Source organism: Panthera tigris, chromosome A2, assembly GCF_018350195.1.
Source record: "Panthera tigris isolate Pti1 chromosome A2, P.tigris_Pti1_mat1.1, whole genome shotgun sequence".
Lineage (NCBI taxonomy): Eukaryota > Metazoa > Chordata > Mammalia > Carnivora > Felidae > Panthera > Panthera tigris.
The window spans coordinates 161,744,594-161,764,856 of NC_056661.1; the positions used below are offsets into that span (position 1 = coordinate 161,744,594).

At 48.2% G+C, this 20,263-nt stretch overlaps 1 protein-coding gene across 1 annotated transcript; it reads right to left on the bottom strand.

Annotated features, from left to right (window-relative positions):
• Positions 1 to 1,557: 1,557 nt before the first annotated feature.
• Positions 1,558 to 19,782, bottom strand: GBX1 (gastrulation brain homeobox 1). Its single transcript, XM_042975516.1, has 2 exons — positions 19,251 to 19,782; positions 1,558 to 2,868 (listed from the first exon to the last, which is right to left on the bottom strand). The coding sequence occupies exons 1-2, from the start codon at positions 19,780 to 19,782 to the stop codon at positions 2,315 to 2,317; spliced, it is 1,086 nt and encodes a 361-aa protein (XP_042831450.1). The 3' UTR covers positions 1,558 to 2,314.
• Positions 19,783 to 20,263: the final 481 nt, after the last annotated feature.

The following is a 20,263-nucleotide window of genomic DNA, read 5'->3' on the forward strand; positions in this document are numbered from 1 at the left end:
TAAGAAGGGGCTCCTGGGCTCAGAAACATACTAGCAATAATCAACTTTCTTATTTTCCCTAAGGAAAACAAGCTGCTTAACTGGCTGAGTACTGTCCAGTATAGTTTAGGAGGCTTCATAGTAAATCCAGAAAAAAATGGCAAATCAGGGCCTTGGTTTCCCCCCGAGCCTCCTTCCCTCAGGCACAACACCAGAGAATGTCTGCTCTAGCCCTAGACCTGTGGACATGAATTCCCGACAGCCAAAGTGACAATAGCTCCTGTGATCCTCAACCACTGCCTGGCCTGGCCCCTAAAAAGCATCTAATCTCATAGGTTCCCTTCGTGGGCAGAGACAGCCTCAATCTCGATCAGGAATGGGGCTGGTCCGGACTACTTTTTTTAACCTTTCAAGCCTTGCTGGATTTTAGCCAAATAGCAGCCTGGACCCCTGCATCCGAGCTGGGGAACCGTGACCCTGTTGCGAATAACCGGTCACAGCCCCGGCTTGCTGTTTGGTTGCCAAAACCAGCTAGGAGAAAGGAACTGCCAAGGAAAGCCTGTCTTCATCATACGAGGCGTTCAGTAGATGTTTGAGTGAATACTGGTTGGTCTGCCGTCCTAAGAATCAGGAGTAGCAGCAGTTTTCTAAGGAAGCTGAGGGGGCCGGCCAGGTATTTGAGCTTGTATTTCCCTCCCTGACCTTGACCTTCTGAGCGTCCTAGCCTCGCTCCTCGCTCTGCCCGTTTTTCTTCTCGGCGGTTCTGTTCTCTCCCCTAGCTGTCCTCCCAGATCAGTGCAGGTCAGGTTTCTTCCCAAGAAGCCCCGCTTACCATGATCCCAACTTCAGCTGGTTTCTGTAATAATCCTCTTTCCCCAATGTCTGTGCAGGCGTGTCTGTGCAGCCCCGCTCCACAGTTGGTACAGGATAGTAGCCCTTCTGTGAAGGTGGGGGAAATGGCAAATAGCTTTAGTTTGTCTTCTTTCGCTCACAGGATACCCGGTTTCTTGCAAGTGCCCCTGAAGTCTCTCACCCTCACGTTTACTTGGTCCCCCTAACTAGCTCTTAGAATGCCAACCCCCAAGCTCCCAGGTCCTATCTCTGTAGCTTCTCCTATAGTACACACGTGCAGAACCATCATTCCTTCCTGCCTCATCTGTTTTGCGGGGGGGCCTCTCAACCAATGTCGTTTCATAACAGAAGAGGATTTGGTACCCCAACCTTGGTAAAACACGCGATGGGGAGGAGGAGACACCAGTTGCCGCAGTACGGACAGAGGACCAGAAAGGAGTCGTGCTCCGGGCCCTCACATCTGAAATACCAAAGGGCGGCAGGGATGGACTAAGCTGCTGCGTCCTCTGCCCGGAAAAAGTAATGAGCTCGCGGATGGTAACGGTGCACCCCCCAAACTGCCCTGCCTAGTCACTGACAGGACTGCCAGCGTCTACCTAGTTGGGGCCTGGCCGTACGCCAGCTAAATAAACTAGGGTCAAGTACTCATTTCCCCTCGTAACGCAGAAGGGAGTGGACCTTCTGTTCTCAAGTCTGCCAGCTCTTCCCAAGAGAAGAAAGCAGAGATGAAGAAGCTTGCCTGTTTAATGGGTAAAGAGAAAAGAAGTGTTGTGCTGGGAACATGAGGCCTAGGTGCAGACTGCGGGAGGTACCGGGACGGGGAAGGACAGAAGTGAAGGTAGTTTACATGGGGGGAGATGGTGCGAGCCGAAGGTTTTCTAAGGAGGCCGGTGACAGTTTCATTCTGTTTCTTTGCGTGCCCTTGCGCTACAGTCAGGCCAGACCGCGCCCACAAGGCAGTAAGAGGGAACTGAACTCTGGCTAATGATGACGGAACATCGAACTTTCCCAGTCTCTCTCAGGGGTGCAGACAGACAGAGGCAGATAGCTCCATATATACAAACTTTACAGAAAATAAATAAGGAGCTGTGATCAGCTTGGCTAGGCATCACCCTGGATTCTTTCCACCCCTGTGAGAAGTAATCCCAGGGCATTGGTGGGAAGCTTTCAGGCCCTTGGTGGGTGAGAACCCACCCCCTCCCCAGGAGTCCGTCTCCCCCCGACAACAGCTCCGCAGTGATGAGGACTCAAGCCCCGTTAACTCTGAAGCCCCCGGTCTGAGGATCCCTGGAATAGGCTCAGGGCCAGGGGCCCAGGTCTCAGGTTGCCAGGAGAGCGTACCTAGCGCTAAGTTAGTTGCCGACGGAGCCCTCTCCCAGGGCAGCATCGTAGCAGCAGCCCCGCTGGTCCGCAGAACCCTAACCCAGTCTCAGAGCAGGCTCGGGGACAGATCGGCTGCCTTCCAGGATCCTTGGGAGCCCCTTCAGGGCCGGGCGCCCTGTTCCATTTGTTGGTGCTGGCTCCGTACAGCAAACCTGTTGACATGCACAGGTATGGGGACAACAATCTTGGGGTTTCTCACGGGCTCCCCGGAACGGCTGCTCACGTTGCCAGCTTTGATGCGCTTCCACTTGGCCCGCCGATTCTGAAACCAGATCTTGACCTGCACCTCACTGAGCTTGAGGGCGTGGGCGATCTGGGAACGCTCTGTCAAGCTCAGGTATTTCTTGCAGTGGAACTCCTTCTCCAATTCCAAAAGCTGCTCACTGGTAAATGCCGTGCGGCGCCGTCGGCTTTTGCCCCCAGGAGCTGTCACTCCAGCTGCCACTGGTGCCCCCTCCTCAGCTCCAGTCCCCAGGCTTCCCTTTAGCTTCGGTTTAGGTCCCAGGAGAGCCCCGGGGCCCCCCGCAGAACTGTCCAGGAAACCGTCGTCCTCGCTGTCACCGCCTGAGCCCTCCTCCTCCTGTTCGCTGCCTGCCGGGTCTCCTGCTGGTGCCTCCAGCTTCTCCTCATCTGAGCTGTACACCTTCCCCTCTGCTGTGGGGAGCGAAAACCAACGGATGGGGAAGGAGCAGGCAAGGAAAAGGCAGACAGGTTGGAGGAGGCACATGGAACCAGGGCCGGGCACGGACAGGATGACGGCAGGAGGGCACGAGACATGGAAGGGGGGAGATGGGGAGGAGGGGAGACAAGGACGGCACATCCAGGACACGGGGTGGGGAAGAGGTTCAGGGAAGACAAAGAGATGGAAAGAGAGCTATTAACCAGCACAGATTTCACTACAGCAAAGTGGGGGGAGGCAGTAAGTGCATATCAAAGGAATGTCATTCCCAGGACTGTGACCCAACTTTACCACCGCCCCCCCCCCACCTCTTTCTCCCTACCCACTACCTTCCCAGCTTTCTCCAAACCCAGACCAAGCACTTTCCACTCCTTCACCAGCCCTCCAGATCCAGACTGCACAGCCTCAGGTCCCAGAATGAAGCAGTGTGGGACCCGGCCTAGGAGCCTTTCCGTTACTATGGGCAGGAGGAAGCCGTGTAGAAGGATGTGCTTCTGCAGGATAGAGGGGGGACATCACACTGCTGGCCTTTGGTACTCTCCTAGGAATCCTCACCCACCCCAGTGCTAAACTCTGTTCTGTCTCCCTACCTTCCCTCTTCCCTAGATCTAGAATCTTAGAATCTCATTTCCATACGGAAACCTAAGGGTCATCTGATTCCCCATCCCCACCGATCCCCAAATCTGGGCCCGAGAAATATTATCAAAGGATTTCCTTACCCCAAAGAGGTTTCCTTACCCCTACTTCTAATTCTTGACCAGATCATCCAGCCCAGAATGGGGAGCCCTCCCAGGGCCACCTTATCTGTGGCCAGATTTTTCTTCCAATCGCTTAGCCCTCTTAGTCCCCTTTTCACCCTTCCCCTACTCCTTAATTATAAAATGATATCTTCTCTTTCCCACTTTCCCTCTTTCCCAACCAAGGATGCTTGAGCAGCATAAACAGCTGCTTTCTGCTCAAGTTCAGAATCCTGAGGCCCCTGAGCTTGACGTCAGCTGGAGGAACTGGAGGGAATACGGGAGGAGACGAAGAAAGAGAAGTGCAACAGGGGAAAATACAGATAGGAAAATGGTAAAATAAATTTTGGCTCATTTAGTAGATTACTGATTATTTGTAATCAGCCATATGAAGCATTTCAAATCCGTGTGTAATTCTAATACTTAATCATTGGTTTTAATCCTGCCCACTGTTTTGTCAGAACTGCAAAGAACGCATTACAAATATTTTCAGTAGTTGAGTTGTAAAACTGCCTTGTTTGCTGCCCAAAGGGCCAATAAGCAGTGAAACAAAAACTCAAAAGAAAGCCAACCAATAGGAAAGAGAACAAGAGTAAACTGAATAGTCAGCTTTTTACCATCCGGTTGATGTGTGAAGAGGGCAGGATTCTGTAGGTGCCGGAGTGCATCTATCTATAACCACCACGCATCACACGGACACGCAGAAGATCTCAGGTGGAAAATACGGCCCGAAGTAAAATAACTTCAGGGAGCGGTGAAATGCTTTAAAGGGGAAACGTGTGTGCACATGCCTACGGGGCTAGAACACCTTCCAGCACACCTCCCCACCTGCCTGTGCTCCAGAAGGAACTTCTCAGCGTCTCTAGGACCAGCCCAGTAACTTTCCCCTTCCCCATCCCCGGGGTTGTCCTTTCCCTTCCCTGACACAGTCAATCTACGCCTGTTTCTTTTCCTTGAGAACCATGTTTACACTCTCCTTAGAGGCCAGAATTGTCAGCCCACCTCCAGATTACCCACCACCGTCACAGTCAGCTGCTGCGCATCTCAAGGGCATTTTTATCCCCAGGCCCTGCCTTTTCTTCCTTTCGTGCTTCATTCTATCTGACTTCAAAACCCGTGTGGCATACCCTAGTTGAGGCTCACCCAGCCTTCCCATGTTCCTCCTGTTTGTTGCTTTTCATTAGCAAGGATGCTCTATTCTCTTTGGCAGCTGGTCTGAGCTTCTCAGCACCCGCTCCACGTGGTGTCTCGATATCCCTCCTCACGTCCTCCCCTCTCGGTCCACACTTTCTCCCGTCCCTCCTTCCTGGCCAAGTACGTTTTGTTTTCTGCAACGTCACATCCTTGGCTTCCTCCTTCGCGTCGCCAATGGTTCCTCCTCACACTCCTTTCCGTTTCCACGCACCTCAAACTTAACATGTCCCAAACTGAACTCCTGACCTCTCCCCCAAACCAGCTCTTCACCATCTGCACCCATGTATTTCCCGGCTTGGTTAATGGTAGTTCCGTCCTCCTTGTGGTTCAGATCAATCCTTCACTCCTCTCTCTCACAACCCATGCCCGATCCCAGAGCCTGCCCTTCTCACCACCTCCTCTTCGACCACTAATCCAAGTCAGCATCATGTCTTGCCCAGTACATCGACCTTTTCTCCAAACTGGTTTCCCTGCTTCTGCCTGCCCTGCCCTCCCCCTCCGCCAACTTATTCTTCTGTTCGGAATACTAGGCTCTTCATCTAGATTTTTGCGCTGGCTCATTTCCTGCCTCCTTCAAGTCCTTGCTTTACCAAGGAGATGTTCCCTGATCATCTTTTAAAAATGAAAACTCCCTAAACAAACAAACAAACAAACAAACAAACAAACAACTCCCAGTATTCCTATCTCCCTTTTCTGCTTTATTTGTTGCTATAGTACATGTCACCAATTTTATTTATTTTATTGACTGTCTTTTCCTGTTAGAATATAAGCTCCATGAAGGTACGGATTTTTAATACATTTTTTTCACTGCTGTATCTTCAGCATCTAGGAAATCAGCTGCACAGAGTAGGCACCTAATAAATATTTGTTGACTAAATAAAAACCTATTCCCAGCACTTTCTCCCTTCCTCCCTCTCTCCCACTTCTATTTATTTATTTATTTATTTATTTATTTATTTAATATTTCTTTTTGAGAGACACAGAGCTTGAGGAGGGGAGGGGCAGAGAGACAGAAGGAGACACAGAATCTGAAGAAGGCTCCAGGCTCTGAGCTGTCAGCACAGAGCCCGACACGGGGTTCGAACTCATGAACCACGAGATCATGACCTGAGCCGAAGTTGGACGCTTAACCGACTGAGCCACCCAGGCGCCCCTCTCTCTCCCACTTCTATCTCTGTTCTTCCTTTCCCAACCCTCTCCTAAAATATTCCCCACAACTCCACCCCATCCAGTCCCCAGAAGACATCCTCTCCATGAGTATGATTCTATCCACTTTTCAGTATGCCCTCTGATCTCACATTGGCTGGAGAGAAACCCATATGCAGTGGGAATCTATAGGGTCTTATGCTAAAAGAAAGGAGGGGAAACCCCTCATTACTCTATACATCATTACCAAATACATGAAGATGAAGTAAACGTACATCATTACTAAATCCTTGAACTTGCAATTTTTAAAACATGGTTTGTAGTAAATAATAACAAAAAGAATAAAAGCTTGTAAAAACGCAGCCCAACAATACAATATTTTAAACAGCTGCTAAAAAGGCAGAAACTGGATTTCAGGGCCTGAAGGGTGAAATCATTTAGCACAGCTCCAAGCACCCAGGGGGCGTCCCATAAATCTAAACTGATGGTGATTGAGACGAGGCTCCCAGCTTCCTTGATCTGGCAGGGCCCCCCTGAGATCATATCATCTATCCCTCTGTCTTCAGACAGATTCCATAAAACCAAGCCCACATAAGCAGGCCTCCCTCAGTGCTGCTTTTAAAGCCATACATGGGGCACAGGTTCACAACCTCTCTTGGTTACTCGATCCCGGTGGGATGCCGAGTGACAGGGGCCAGAGTTTCTCTCTGAGCCTTTATAATCATGACATCGAGGGCTCTGATAAGGAACTCTTGGAGGCAGGTGGGGGCGGGGCAATAGGAGAAAGCCACGGGAGGGGGAAATACAGCTTGACTCTCAAAGGAGAAGGTCTAGGGCAGTGAATAACACTGAGAAGTGAGAAAGAAAAGGTAAGGCCAAAGAAGGCAGAAAGAGGACTGGGACAAGAGAGAAGTGGGGTAGATGTAGTGGCAGGAGAATGAAATGATGAATCGGAGAAAGTCAAAGGGCTGGAAAGTTGAAAGGAGGGGTAGAAAATGGGGGGGGGGAAGAGCAAAAAGCTTACAAAAACCACACCCCTGCCTTTCTCCCCCCAAACATTGCTGCATTTAGAGCAAAACAAAGCATTTTCACCCTGCCACATGTTCTTAGCTCCACTAAGAGCACTTCGAGAATCACTGCCCAAAGTGAAGGAGACACATTGAAAAGAATTGGGTGAGGCAAAAAGGGAGACCAACCCTTAACAATGTACCAATCCTGCGGCACCGAGGTGGCATCCGCTTCGTGAGTTCTGCTCAGGTCATGATTTCGTAGCTGTGGGACTGGGGCTCCACGCTGCACGTGAGCATGGGGCCTGCTTAAGGTTCTCTTGCTCGCTCTCTGCCCCTCCCCACCTGGTGTGCACGTGCACACTCTGTCAAAAACAAAACAATATAGTGATCCTGAAACAGCTTACTCTTTTCTAATGGATGAGCTACAAAATAAATGCAAGCTATTTTATTTTATCTGATTTGTAATGAATATTAATGGTAAATATAATCAAACAAAATAAAACAAACTGCACGTAGAAAAACGTGTTATTGACTAAAAACTGACAAAAGCAAATCTTTTTAATAAAATTTCTAATTGCAAAATTTGATTTAGAATAATTGGGCTTGGTAGATATAATGTCCATAAAAGTAAATTACTAATCGCAGATGCTATAACCGGTTGATATGAACAAAAAACTTGATCCATAAGACCTCACTGCAAATTTTACATGGGAAATAATGATTCTGATGAGAATAATTTCAGAAGAAAAAAGTTTTAATTGGAAACAATTTGACTATGTACATAGCTAGGCCAAACAGAAAGGTTCTGTTCTTTGCGTATGAAAGTGATGTTATTGGTGACGTAAGAGTATGCTGAGTGTTCAGCTTACTCCTTACGTGTAAGCCTAGGATCAGAAAGAAGTGTGGTGTCTATCCTATGAGTGTGGGGCAGATCAGTTACGAGGAAATATCTAGAGTTCTTACGAATTCTCATGGTGGATGTGATTATCCAAAGAACCAGAAATCAGAAGGTTTATGCCACAATTACTTGTCAAGTCCATGCTGAAAGCATACTTCCCTACTTCCCACTCCAGAGAGCAGTATTCAGGCTCCAGGGACACATCTGCGTGGGGCCTTCCTTCCAAGAGGGCACCAGAGGTACAGAAAAGCCCATCTTATGAGCGGGTCTGGTCAGGCTGGGGAAGAAATCAAGGGCCAAAGAACCCCCGGTAGATACTCTCCAGGAGAAAAAAGAAATAGCACCAGACTTGCACCATCTAGAGCTGTGGTCACCAAGAAGGGTGGGCTGGGCCTGGGTTGTGGTGCAGACAACCACCCAAGGAGTGGAAAACCACTTTAGACCCCAGCTGTGGGAACTCACAGAGCCCCTGTGCTGTCCCTCATCCATCCTGTTCTGTTTCACCTTCTATAAATTCAACAGCCTTTATTATTCACTGAAGAGAAGTCTCTCTCTCATGATACTCAGTTCTGACTTCCCTCTACTTTCAAAACAACTACCCTCACACACCCTGAACTACTGTCAGGGTAGTAAGTCTCCTCCCGAGTCAACTACTCAGCTTCCTGAATACAGAAACAATTTTGCGTGAGGTCAAAAGGTAGAAAGAAACTCAGGTCACCCCTCAAAAAAAGAGATATGTTTGCCACCATTCTCGTTTCCAAATCTTCATCATGATGTCCAGCACGGAATTATTTCTCTGTTCTCTGTGGAGACAGTACTTCCTCTCATCATTTACGGCAATTAGCTCACGTTCCATTTATTTTTCACTCATCCCCTTTCATGCTACCACCCCTTCCTATCACTTTTGGTGCAATAAGGAAAATTCATTTTTACTTTCTGTCTCTCCACTCTCCCACGACCCTTCAGCACTCCTTACTCCAAACTGACTTGAGAGTTTTCTCTACACCACTGCCGTCCAGGACCCCTCCCACCTTCATGACGAGCTCAGGGCAATTTCCCCACCACTCCAAGCTCAGAGTTCCTCTCATGGCATACCAACACTGTCATTGCCAAGGGCACCCTTGTAAACGTTGATGTTCCAAAACATCTCCACGCTTACTATTTACCTTTAAGCAACTCGCTGAAATAGAGTAGACCTATTAGTAGCACTAATGGAAGGTTTGGCAACCTTATTTCAGGTGGAAACACGGAGTTTCAGAAAGATTAAATGATTTTCCTAAGTCACGCGGCTAGAGATAGATTAATGTCTAGAACCTTGGTCTCCTAAATCTCCAACCAATGCTCCTTCTATCCTTTCCGGTAAAATATCTTCTTTTCCCTTCGCACTTGAAGTAAATGCCCAGACGCCTCATCAGATAACCTTCCCACCAAACCTGGTTTTAGTTAGATCTCATTCCTTTCACTTATCACTCCAGAGCTCCAGCCTCATCATTAATATCTTCCCTTACCATGCTAGGAGAAGGCTCTTACACTTGCCATAAGAGAGGCCTCACTTACCAAATTTCACCTTTGTCCTTAATAGGCTATTTCTCCCATCATTCCCCAAGACAAAATTCCTACCAGATCTATTTTTTCTGTCCTTATTGTTTGTATGATGTAATCTTACCAGTCAGCATTCCTTTTATTTAGAAATGTATTCTTTCATTAAAAAATTTTTTAAATGTTTGTTTACTTTTGAGAGAGAGGCAGAGAGACAGAGCACGAGCAGGGGAGGGGGAGAGAGAGAGGGAGACACAGAATCCAAAGCAGGCTCCAGGCTCCGAGCTGTCAGCACAGAGCCCGATGTGGGGCGGGGCTTGAACCCACGAGCTATAAGATCATGACCCAAGCCGAAGTCAGACGCTTAACCAACTAAGCCACCGAGGCACCCCTGTATTTTTTCATTTAAAAAATAATATCGCCAAATTATGGAAACAGTTTTGTTTTACTATCCATTTCTTTTTCTAGCTTCTAGTTTACAAATATCTCCATCATCCCTCAAGTACAGCTCTTTCTTGTACAGGACTCAGCCTCACTGAGGAATAGACATTCTTCTACCGTGCCCATCTCTCCACCTCATTCATTACAGAGCTCTCTTCAGCGCTCCGCTCTCCCTGTCTCTTCCCTCACTCTTAGGAGTATTTATTGAGCCAGGGAGAAGGCTTTCCTCCCTAGTACTGGAAGGGAGTTAAGGTAGATTCTTTCTTTTGGGTTGAGGTAGACATCTGCTTGGGATTTATTTTTGTCTGCTCAGCACCCGTCCCTCCCTCCCTTTGGGCACCGCTTTTCATCAACTACCCAGTACGGTGGCCTGTCCATCGCATTTCCCCGCCTTCACGGCCGTGCAGCACGTGGCCTGGATCTGACCAATCCTAACATCCCATCTCTCCCATCTGCCAGGAGACTGGCCTCCAGTGAATTGTGTGTGTGTTAGAATCCACTGGGGTCTCAAGCTAGGATTATAAAAATTTAGAGCTGCTTATGCTCGTGCCCTTTCTCACCTCTCTTAAAGACGGAATGTGGCAAAGCCTCTTTCCCTCAGCCAAGTGAAAGGAAAAAAAAAGATCTAACAGATACTGTTTGCATTTTCGGATCCACTCAACGCCTATACTTAGAACCACGTGAATCCATAAATGCCCATTTTAGCTTAGAGTTGAGCTACTGTCACCTGCAACCCAGAGCTCTGACCGCACCCCGTGCTGTAAGTGCAAGTGACAATAATTGCATGACTCCGGGGAAGGTAAGCCTCTCCGCCTCACTCCACAGCAATCCCATCCAAAACAGTGTTTCCGCATTACCTGAAATTATTCATGATAACGCCACCTAATATTCCACCAGTTTGAAATTCATCTGGACTTTAAAAAATCTCCTTAATCCATCTGAGTGTGAATTACTTTAATCCAATAGCTTTGCTCTTAACGTCAAGGCGAGATCAGACATATGAGGGAATAGGAATTCGGGTGAGGAAAGAAGGAGAGGTGTTTTTTAATATACACACAATGTAAAGAAAAGAACAGGCTCCGGTGGGACACGGAAGGAAGGTGTTGGGTAGTCTTGGCTTCTACAGAGAATGCCGAAATGTGAGACAGAGAAATCAAAGGAGGGGGAAAGAGCCAAAGGAAAAAATGGGACATCTACCCTCATCAGCTGCATACCTTGGTTCTCTCCCGGCATTCACTTCTCAGGATACGGTGCTATTTCTAGCATTACTTCCAGACTTATTTCTCCCTATCAGCACAAAGGGTGTCACCTATCCTATGCGGTTCTAGTAAAGAAGTCTTCCACAACTTAATTCCCAGGTAGGCTCCCCATCCGTTTCCAGTACACGGACGACACCAGGAATTTCTTGCACACCTGTTACTTGAGGATGCCGAACAACATCTTCTCATCTAATCCTTAACTCTGTGAGGTAAGTATCGTTGCCCCGTTTTGCTGGTGAGGAAACTGGGACTGAGTATGCTGCTGTTAATATCTGTCTCGTGAAGAAAGGGTAGCACCGAGATCTGTATCCAAAGCCCATGCTCGTTCCGCCGTGCAGCACCACATCTCTTTGTGAACACTGGGTTGCCGTGGCACCCTATCACAAATACTGTACCAGATGAAGACGTAACGGAGAAGGCCAGGAACGGGCTCCACCACACGGCTTCTCTTTTTCTCACTCCCTCACGGGCACTCCTTCCTTCCTCACCAGGTAAAGTCAGGCACAACTGATCCCCAATTTTTTAAAGTTTTGTTGTTGTTGCTGTGTATTTATTAACTTATTTAGAGAGGGAAGGAGGAAGGGGGAGAGAGAGCGTGAGAGAATGAGAACAAGAACGGGGAAGGGACAGAGGAAGAGAGAGAATCTTAAGCGGGCTCCAAACCCAGCACAGAGCCAGATGCTTGGTCTCACAATCGTGAGATCGTGGTCTGAGCCGAAATCAAGACTCAGATGCTTAACCGACTAAGCCACCCAGGGGCTCCCATCCCAAATTTTTTTGGCCTTGATAAGATCACTCACCTTCATCAGACGTTTCTCTCTCTGACAACCGTACACAGCCATAGCTCTGATAACACCTCCCCAATCCCAGAAGACAAGACCTCCACTATCGTCAAGCCCAGCCCCGACTTCGCCTCAAGATGTACATATCCCAGCCTGCCTCCTTTTCAGTGGCCACGACAATTCAGCACTGAGAGGTACAGAATTTCCCCCAACCTTTGCTCAGGATGCCTTTTTCCCCCCAAAGGAAACAATTAATTAATAAAGGTATCCTTACAGATAAAACGATTGTAGAGCCGGAAGTGACCTTGGAGATCATCTAACTCAAACCCCTAATGGTACTGATGAGGAAGTTAAGACATAGATGGGTGTGACTTGGCCGGGATCCCTCAGTCACACGTTTCTAGTATCTACGCATAACGTGTAGAAGGGCTGCCACCAAATCCAGCACAAAGTGCTTCTTACCTTCACTCTCAGGATAATTTCGTCTCCCTCCCTCCTTCTAGTACACTTCTGCACTATACTTCTCTTCCCGTTGCTCCCAATACAGACTTCCATTTTCTCCATTGCTTCCATTGTAATTCCATTTCCTCCGTAATCCAGCAAGAAATCCATCTCCCCTCACCCCCGTTCAGAAGCATTTTTTTCTGCTTCTCCCATGCTCATTTTTCACACAGTCCTCTTCCCTCCTCATAACCCTAGTCTCTCTGAGTCCCTGCAGCCCCCTTGCTTCTAATACAGATTTCTCATGTCATCACTTGAAGGTTATTCCTTTCCCTTCCACAATGGGAAGGGAATGAAGACACTGCTTCACAACTAGCTGCAGTCCTGTGTTGCCTCTTGCTACCACAACTCAGTTCAACTTGTGTAAGTCCGCTGTTCCATCACACCAAATTCAAGCATCTCTTCTCCCCACGCTCTTTCTCCCAATTAACACATCGGTGTTTCTAAGCTGACAACTTTCTCCCGGCACGACCGTATTGCCAACGAAAAACCCAAGCCTTTTCTCCATCACTCCCACACCCAGACCTCTTGCCTCATCATCACTACCACTGTAGCCATGAGCACCACCACCTGCACAGACAGTGCCATGCTTTCCATCGGTTCGGGGTTTCTTCTCTCCTACCCCAGCGTGGGGCATTTTCCTATTCCCTCTAGATAAAAATCCTCTCCCACCAACCCCTTTCCCTGCCATCGGTCCTCCTTAAGTTTCTCTTGTTGCACATCTGCTCCATCATGCTCGTTTCCCTTTCCCAATTCCCAGCTTCGGTTGAGGCAAAGCTCCTTCTTTCCTCATTACTTTCAAGGCAAAATTCTTGCCTATAGCTTCCCATCGTGACATTACTCTCAATGCAAAGCACTTCGTTCATCATGTCATGTTCCTCCTTTCCAATTAAAATATTTCCCCTTCATTATTCCAATTACTTCCTCGCTCCCATTATTCCCAGTATAGACTATTTATGCCCATCATTCTAAGAATTACCCTCCTAATCATCTAAATATATATCTCCGTATTTACATATGCCACCGCAGAGATCCCCCTTCTCTATTCCAACCCTCCCAAGTGTTACTTTCACAACGGTATAAGGCACCTCAAGATCCCATTCTAATCCTCCGGATACAATTTTCCTCTTGTCATTTCTAAGATCTCTGTCCCCCAACTAGGGGTTCTTAACACTGTTTGTGCCATGAACTCCTTGGCAGTCTGATACAACCTGTGAATCCCTTCTCAGAATAATGTTTTTTAGGTGTATAACATAAAACACATAGGATTACATGAGAAGCCAACTATATAAAAATGCAGTTTTCAGATATTTAAAAATGCATTTGTGTTATGATCATATACGCTTGTTAATTCTTTGAACAAGATGCCTCCAAAGACTATATAAACTTATAAGAAAGCATCTGTAATTTCTATTGATGACAAAAATCTCAGTGACTGCTGAAACTACTATCGTTTCTGGCCTACACTCGTAATTAAAGAAAATGCCAACTTTTAGTTAGGAATAAAGTAAAAATAAAGATGTAATTTTTCCCCTACTAATAATTAACAGATCCCTTTACAAGGGGCCCATGAAACGCACTGAAGCTAGAAAAACAAGCTTTTATTCTATGGAATTGACAGAGACATTAAAACTAATCTGGGGGCGCCTGTGTGGCTCAGTCGGTTGAGCGTCCGACTTCGGCTCAGGTCATGGTCTCACGGTCCGTGAGTTCGAGCCCCGCGTCAGGCTCTGTGCTGGCAGCTCGGAGCCTGGAGCCTGCCTCCGATTCCGTGTCTCCCCCTCTCTCTGCCCCTCCCCCACTCATGCTCTGTCTCAGAAATAAATGATTAAAAAAATTTTTTTAAATAATCTAAATCAAAACTTTTATGCTTCAGATGAGGAAACTTAAGCCTAGAGAAGTTATAAGACTTGACTCTCCCATAGGGTCCTGAATATACTAAGCCCATAATAAACACACAATAAATGTTCCCTGAATTGAAGGGAGCAACTTGCCAAAGCTGCACAACTAATAAGTGACGAAGCTGAGACCTGAGTGCATGTGTCATGACTCCTAAATAAATGACCCTTCGATCACATTAAGTTAGTGCAACACTTGCCTTTCTATAAATGTCAGCGGAGCAAACACTCTGTGTGCTCAACATTTCTGGGAAAACATGCGTCTCCATTGCTTCCAAGAAAAATTTCCCTCCTAATTGTAACAGAAGTCTCTGATTCCATATCACATTATCATTTCCTGTTTTTCTCTCATGAGTAAATACATCTTGACAGTCATAATGGGCACCTATTCAAAAATTGATGGTCACCTAAAATGTTCTCTAGCTACAATTGGGTGCTTAGCTCATAGCAATCAGCCCTCAAATATCATGCTCCTAGAAAGTTTCCCTAGTCTCCTTGCATGGTTTCTGTCATTATTGCCAATCACTATTCAGAAATCAGCAAATTTTTAACTTAGTTTTTAAAAATAACGTTCACTACACTGTCATCTCCCAGTTGGTCCCAGCATATTCTTCTTCCTGTATCATCTCAGTGTTTTCTTCTCAAATGTTTTCTTCTCTTCACCATGCTCCATACTGGCATTATCTTCCATGGGAATCTCTCACTATCTGTTTATCATCCATCCAATGATTATATATGGACTCTCTGCCATCCCTCACTTCTTAAGTCTTTGTTTTCAAGCAATCCAATTCCTTTCTCCCTGAATCATTACTGTAAGCACCCCCAATTTAAAGTTTTCTTCTGTATTTCTACCAACGGACAGCTCTTTCCATCATTCCCCCGGCACACAGCATCACCTTCACCCATCGTTTCTGTGACGCGTATTTGCACCACGTCTGCAAGTCAGCTGGGACCTACTCTCGGTCAGAGCTCACATGCACCTTCACATACAACAGGATCGCCGCTGCCCAACCCACTCCCTTTTCCCCTTTGACGGTTTACTTACTTAGAGTTTGCTACTCTCTTTTCTGCGTTATTCCTAACACGGAGAAGACTTCACTATCCACCCCAATTCAAAGCTCCATGCCCCCATCACTTTCACATGACTCTGTTCTTACGACTTTTAGATCAGTTATGTTGAGTAAAAGTCACCACTGCCCACATGAGGCTACTGACCACTTGAAACACGGCTGATGGAACTGAGACGTGCTGGGAGTATAACATACACACTGGAGACTGAAGGCAATATGGAAAGAGGATATAAAATATCTCCTTAAATATTTTTATATCGATTAATGCTGAAGTAGTATCAGACATACTGGGTTTGATGAAATATGTTATTACAATTAATTTCATCTGTTTATTTCTACCTTTTTAATATGGCTAATGATTTTTTAATTATATAAATGGCTTGCTATTCTGGGCTCTTCTGTTGATTCATACTTTTAAATCTTCTCCAGGAATCCAAATTCTCTCCTTTTAGCACTTCCACCAAGATACCTTCCCCAATTATCCTCACTGTTGCCCACACTCTAAACCCAGAATTATTTTTAATCTACCATTCTCAATACCTTTTCTACCCATTATTTCTGAACACCGTGTTGTGGGTTTTTTTTTTTTTTTTTTTTTTGCCTGCTAATAGAGCTTCTACCCCTGCATGCAAATCGTAATAAAGTTCTCTTTTCTTCATCATCAATTGTAGTAAGGTGGTGTCTCTCTTGAAGCAAAATTTACAAAAAAAAAAAAAAAAAAATAGTAATTCCCAAGAAAAAGAACTTCACTCATCATTCTCCAAACTGGCCTACCTTCACTATAATTTCACTTAACAGGGCTAGTAACTGTAAAATGCTAAACAAATGGAAATTAATTTCAGAGCAATGTTACCCATTCACACTAGGAGAGCAATTCCTCCTCTCTCATTTTAAAGACAGCATTCTTTCTCCAAAACTCTTCTAATGTTGAGGTTTCAATCCCATTATTCAAGCAAAAACTCTCTTATTCCATACTAAATATTCTAATACAATTCCCCAAATATCCGTTTTCCCATTTTCAGCAAGGGCCATGTGTCATCACTCCCCACACTGATTCTACGTTTAACATTTCTGGAATCTCCTTTTCTTTTCTCAACTACTTAAGGAGAAAAATGAGGGCTGGCCAGGGGGATGTGAGTGGCCTGGTGAGTGATAGGAGGTGGCAGTCACAGATAAAGATCTCAGTCTCTATCCTCTGAAATCTCTCCTTACTGCTCTGCCCCACAAGCCCCACTATAAACCCTTTATGTGTACCTCTTCCCAATATGACTGATTACCTTCACTCTAGCACCTCTCAGAATTCTTCCTCTGTAGGGTCTCCTTCTCATCATTCTTAGCCAAAAAAAAAAAAAGTCTTTTTTATTAAAAAAAATTTTTTTTAAGTTTATTTATTTTTGACAGAGAGAGTGTGAGCAAGAGCTGGGGAGGGGCAGAGAGAGGGAGACACAGAATCCGAAACAGGCTCCAGACCCTGAGCTGTCAGCACAGAGCCCGACGCGGGGCTCGAACCCACCGACCATGGGATCATGACCTGGGCCGAAGTCAGACACTCAACCGACTGAGCCACCCAGGCGCCCCTCCCCCCCCCAAAAAATTGTCTTTACTCAAAGAACAAGTGTCTTTTTATTGCTTCCAACATATTCCTCAGATGATGATCTCTCCTTGATCATTCTCTACGTATAAATTCCAGTTTACCATCACTCCCAATATTGAAAAACCTTTTTAAAAAATTACTCCTGGTGTTGACACTTTTCCCCATTTCCTACTAGAACATTTATTTAGTTTGCTCCCAAACCTCTCCAAACAGAACTCTTTCTCATACACACACACACACACACACACACACACACACACACACACACTACACTACACTACACTTCTGGTCCAGAGACTCTGTTCAGTATTCTTACAGCCCAGGCTAGAAATCCCTTGTAACTATCTCTTCCAACAGACAGACCTCTTCTGTCTCTTTTCCCTTTGGATAATCTGGGGACACAGCACATTTGTTGGTCCTTCCTTTCCTCTATTCCTCTTTCCTCAATATTTCTTTTCAGTTCTTTTCCTCTGCGTACTCCTCTCATTTCCTCACTCACTGTCTGCTTTTACAGCAAATATTCTATCTGCTTCAGAAAAGAGCCTCCATTCCATAAATGAGTGAAAATAACCGAGGGGACCTGAAAGAGTAGGACGAGTCTTCCCAGGGCTTAGGCAGATTCCTCCCTCAGTTCCCCTTCCCCGGGCTGCCTCCCTTTCTCCTCCCCCTCAGCTCACCTCTTCCTCAGGTATCTGCTTATTCTTCCAGCTCCTACTGCCCCCAAAGCCATCCCTCTGATGGCCTGCCTTGCTCCTTTCTACCTTAGGACTATCCTATTCTGAAAATCCTCCTGATTCATTCTTCTTCCGAATGGCGTCCTGCCAGCTACTTTTCCCCTCCCCTCTGGGCCCTTTAATTTTGTGGACATTTCCTCCCACCATCCAAGTGCTGCTCTATCATTTCCTTTTGATCCTCCTTAGAAGATGCTGCTCAGACTTCAGCCACTGGACACCGCCCCCCCCACCCACCGGCCCAACCAGGTACAAAAACAACAACTGGATCCTTAAAGCCAAAATGCCCAGGGCTCAAGGGGAAAAGAAGAGGAAGACAAGCCCTGTAGCAGCGCTTGGAGTCTGGAAGGATGACGAGACCTTTGGACCATTTCAAGGAAGAGCCTAGAAACCTATCACCGGGAATTGTCTTCTCCTGGCAAAGGACAAAAGGACTCTTGGATCTCCTTCTTGCCTCTGCTAGAGTCAGCCTCCAGGCCTCCTGAGGTCACTTTCTCCCGCCAAGCTGATGTGATGAATGGTTAAGCATAGGCGGATCCATCCTCATGCTAAAGAAGTTTAAGCTTCAGGAACCCCACACCTGCATGCAGCCCCTCTTTTTCTTAAATAGAGTCCACTAAATCATATAAGCTTTGGGTCTCCTCACACCTGGATTTGCCCCTGGAGAGGGGAAAGCTTTACTGGCTTCTAGGGGTTAAGGACTGACCAGGGAGGTCAGGAGGGCTCAGAGTAGTTTCATTCTAAACCGGGTTCAGCTTAATACGCCCTGCCTCCGTTGAGAGGGCATCTTCCCATGGAGGATCCAGGGTTCCTGAATTATCTCTTAGCTGAATCTCACTGGTTCCAGAATCTTAGCTAGATTCTTGACTCCAGGCATTTGTGCCACACCCAACCCAGCCCAGCCTTTAGCCTCTCTCTTGACCTCCCAGTCAGTACTGGTCAAGCAGGTGCTAGGCCCGTTACTCAGTTCTTCAAGGCTTATCTCTAAATCTGCCAATTCAGAAGTGACCTCTACTACTAAGGCTAAACCGGGTCACCAAAGTGGTCACCACTGCTTTAAGACTCTCCCTTTGCCCCTGCAATCACAGAGCCCATTTGGGGTCAACACAGAAGCCAGAATCGCCTTCCCCTTACTGAACTGACAGCTGTCCCAATGTACCCTCACCCTGGGGTCTTGCTAGTGTCCCCAGGAATCCCACAGTTGCAGCTTCTCTATCCTCTGCGATGAAGAAAAATGAAGGGATTCTTAAAAAGAGACATGGGAGCCAAGGCGTGAGGAGTAGAGTGCTGGGAGAAAAGACACTAATTTGGAAGGGAGTACTGGGAAGTCTTTGGTGAGGCTTCAGGCACTCTGGAAGACAGAGCAGGGCAGCGGTTCTGGGCTCTAGAGGTGCCATGCTTGGAACAGAACTGGAGGTGGTTCTGCAGAACCCAGCATCTGGGGGTCTGGGATTCCAGGGCTCCAGGCAGGTGCTGAGATTCTGAGCCGGCTGCTGTCTGGGATTTCCAAGTGAACGAGCCTCCCGCCCGGCGCCCTGGTCGGGCCCCAGCACTTACCCGGCAGACTTGGGAAAGTCTCTGAGAAGTGCGGAGGCGGGGGCGGTGGGGGCTCTGCCACTTTCTCCCGGGCGGGCATCAGCTCCTCGGCTTCCAGCCCACCCTCGGGGCGTCGGCCACCCGGCTCGGGGTTGTTTCGGGCGGCAGTGGCGGCGGCGGCGGCGGCGGCGAGCTCCTGGGGCCCGTAGAAGGCGTCGGGCGGCTCCGCGAAGCTGGGCAGCGCGGTGGTCAGCGCCACCATCGAGGGCACGGCCTGGCCCAGTCCCGCGCAGAACGTGTTGGTAAGGCGGCCGGCAAAGGAGGCTAGTGGGGCGAGAGGCGGGAGGCCGGCAGGCAGCGGCGCAGGGGCCAGCGCCTGCGGCAGCACCAGCGGCCGGTAGGGCATGAACATGGGATAGCCGGTGTAGAGCAAGTGGCCGGAGCGAGGCGGCGGTGGCCCGATCAGGGAGTCAATGGAGAAGGCAGTGCCCGGGCCCCCGCCGCTGCCCCCGCCGCTGCCCCCGGGGGCACCCCCGCCTCCGGCTCTCTGCATCGTGCCCGGAGCTACGGCCGCCCCGGGGCGCTCCCCTCCGGGCGCCGCCGTGCGCCCCGCGGCTCGGGCGCCCCGCGCGGACACGCAGGGCTCGCTCCCAGGCTCCCGGGCCGAGGTGGCGGCGGGGCGCGGGCTCGGCGCAGTGTGGCTCCGGCGCCGCGCTCCCTCGCTCTCATAAGGAGGGAGGGGGCGGGCGAGCGGGCGGGCTGGGGGTGTCGCCCTCCGGACTCATCCATCTTCCTCAAATTACGCTTCACTTCCTCCCTCCGCCCGCCGCCGCCGCGCCCGGCTCCGCTCCCTCCGCAGAGCCCGTTCCCAGCGGCCCGGCCGGCCGGCCCGGGACCCCGCCCGCCCCCCGCGGCCCAACCAACTATTATTAATGGAGATTGATGAGGCCGGACACGCCGCTTTGTGAAAGTTTGCGGCCGACGAGAAGGCGGCGGCAGCTGCTGGGTCGGTGCCCCTCCCTCCACCCAACCCG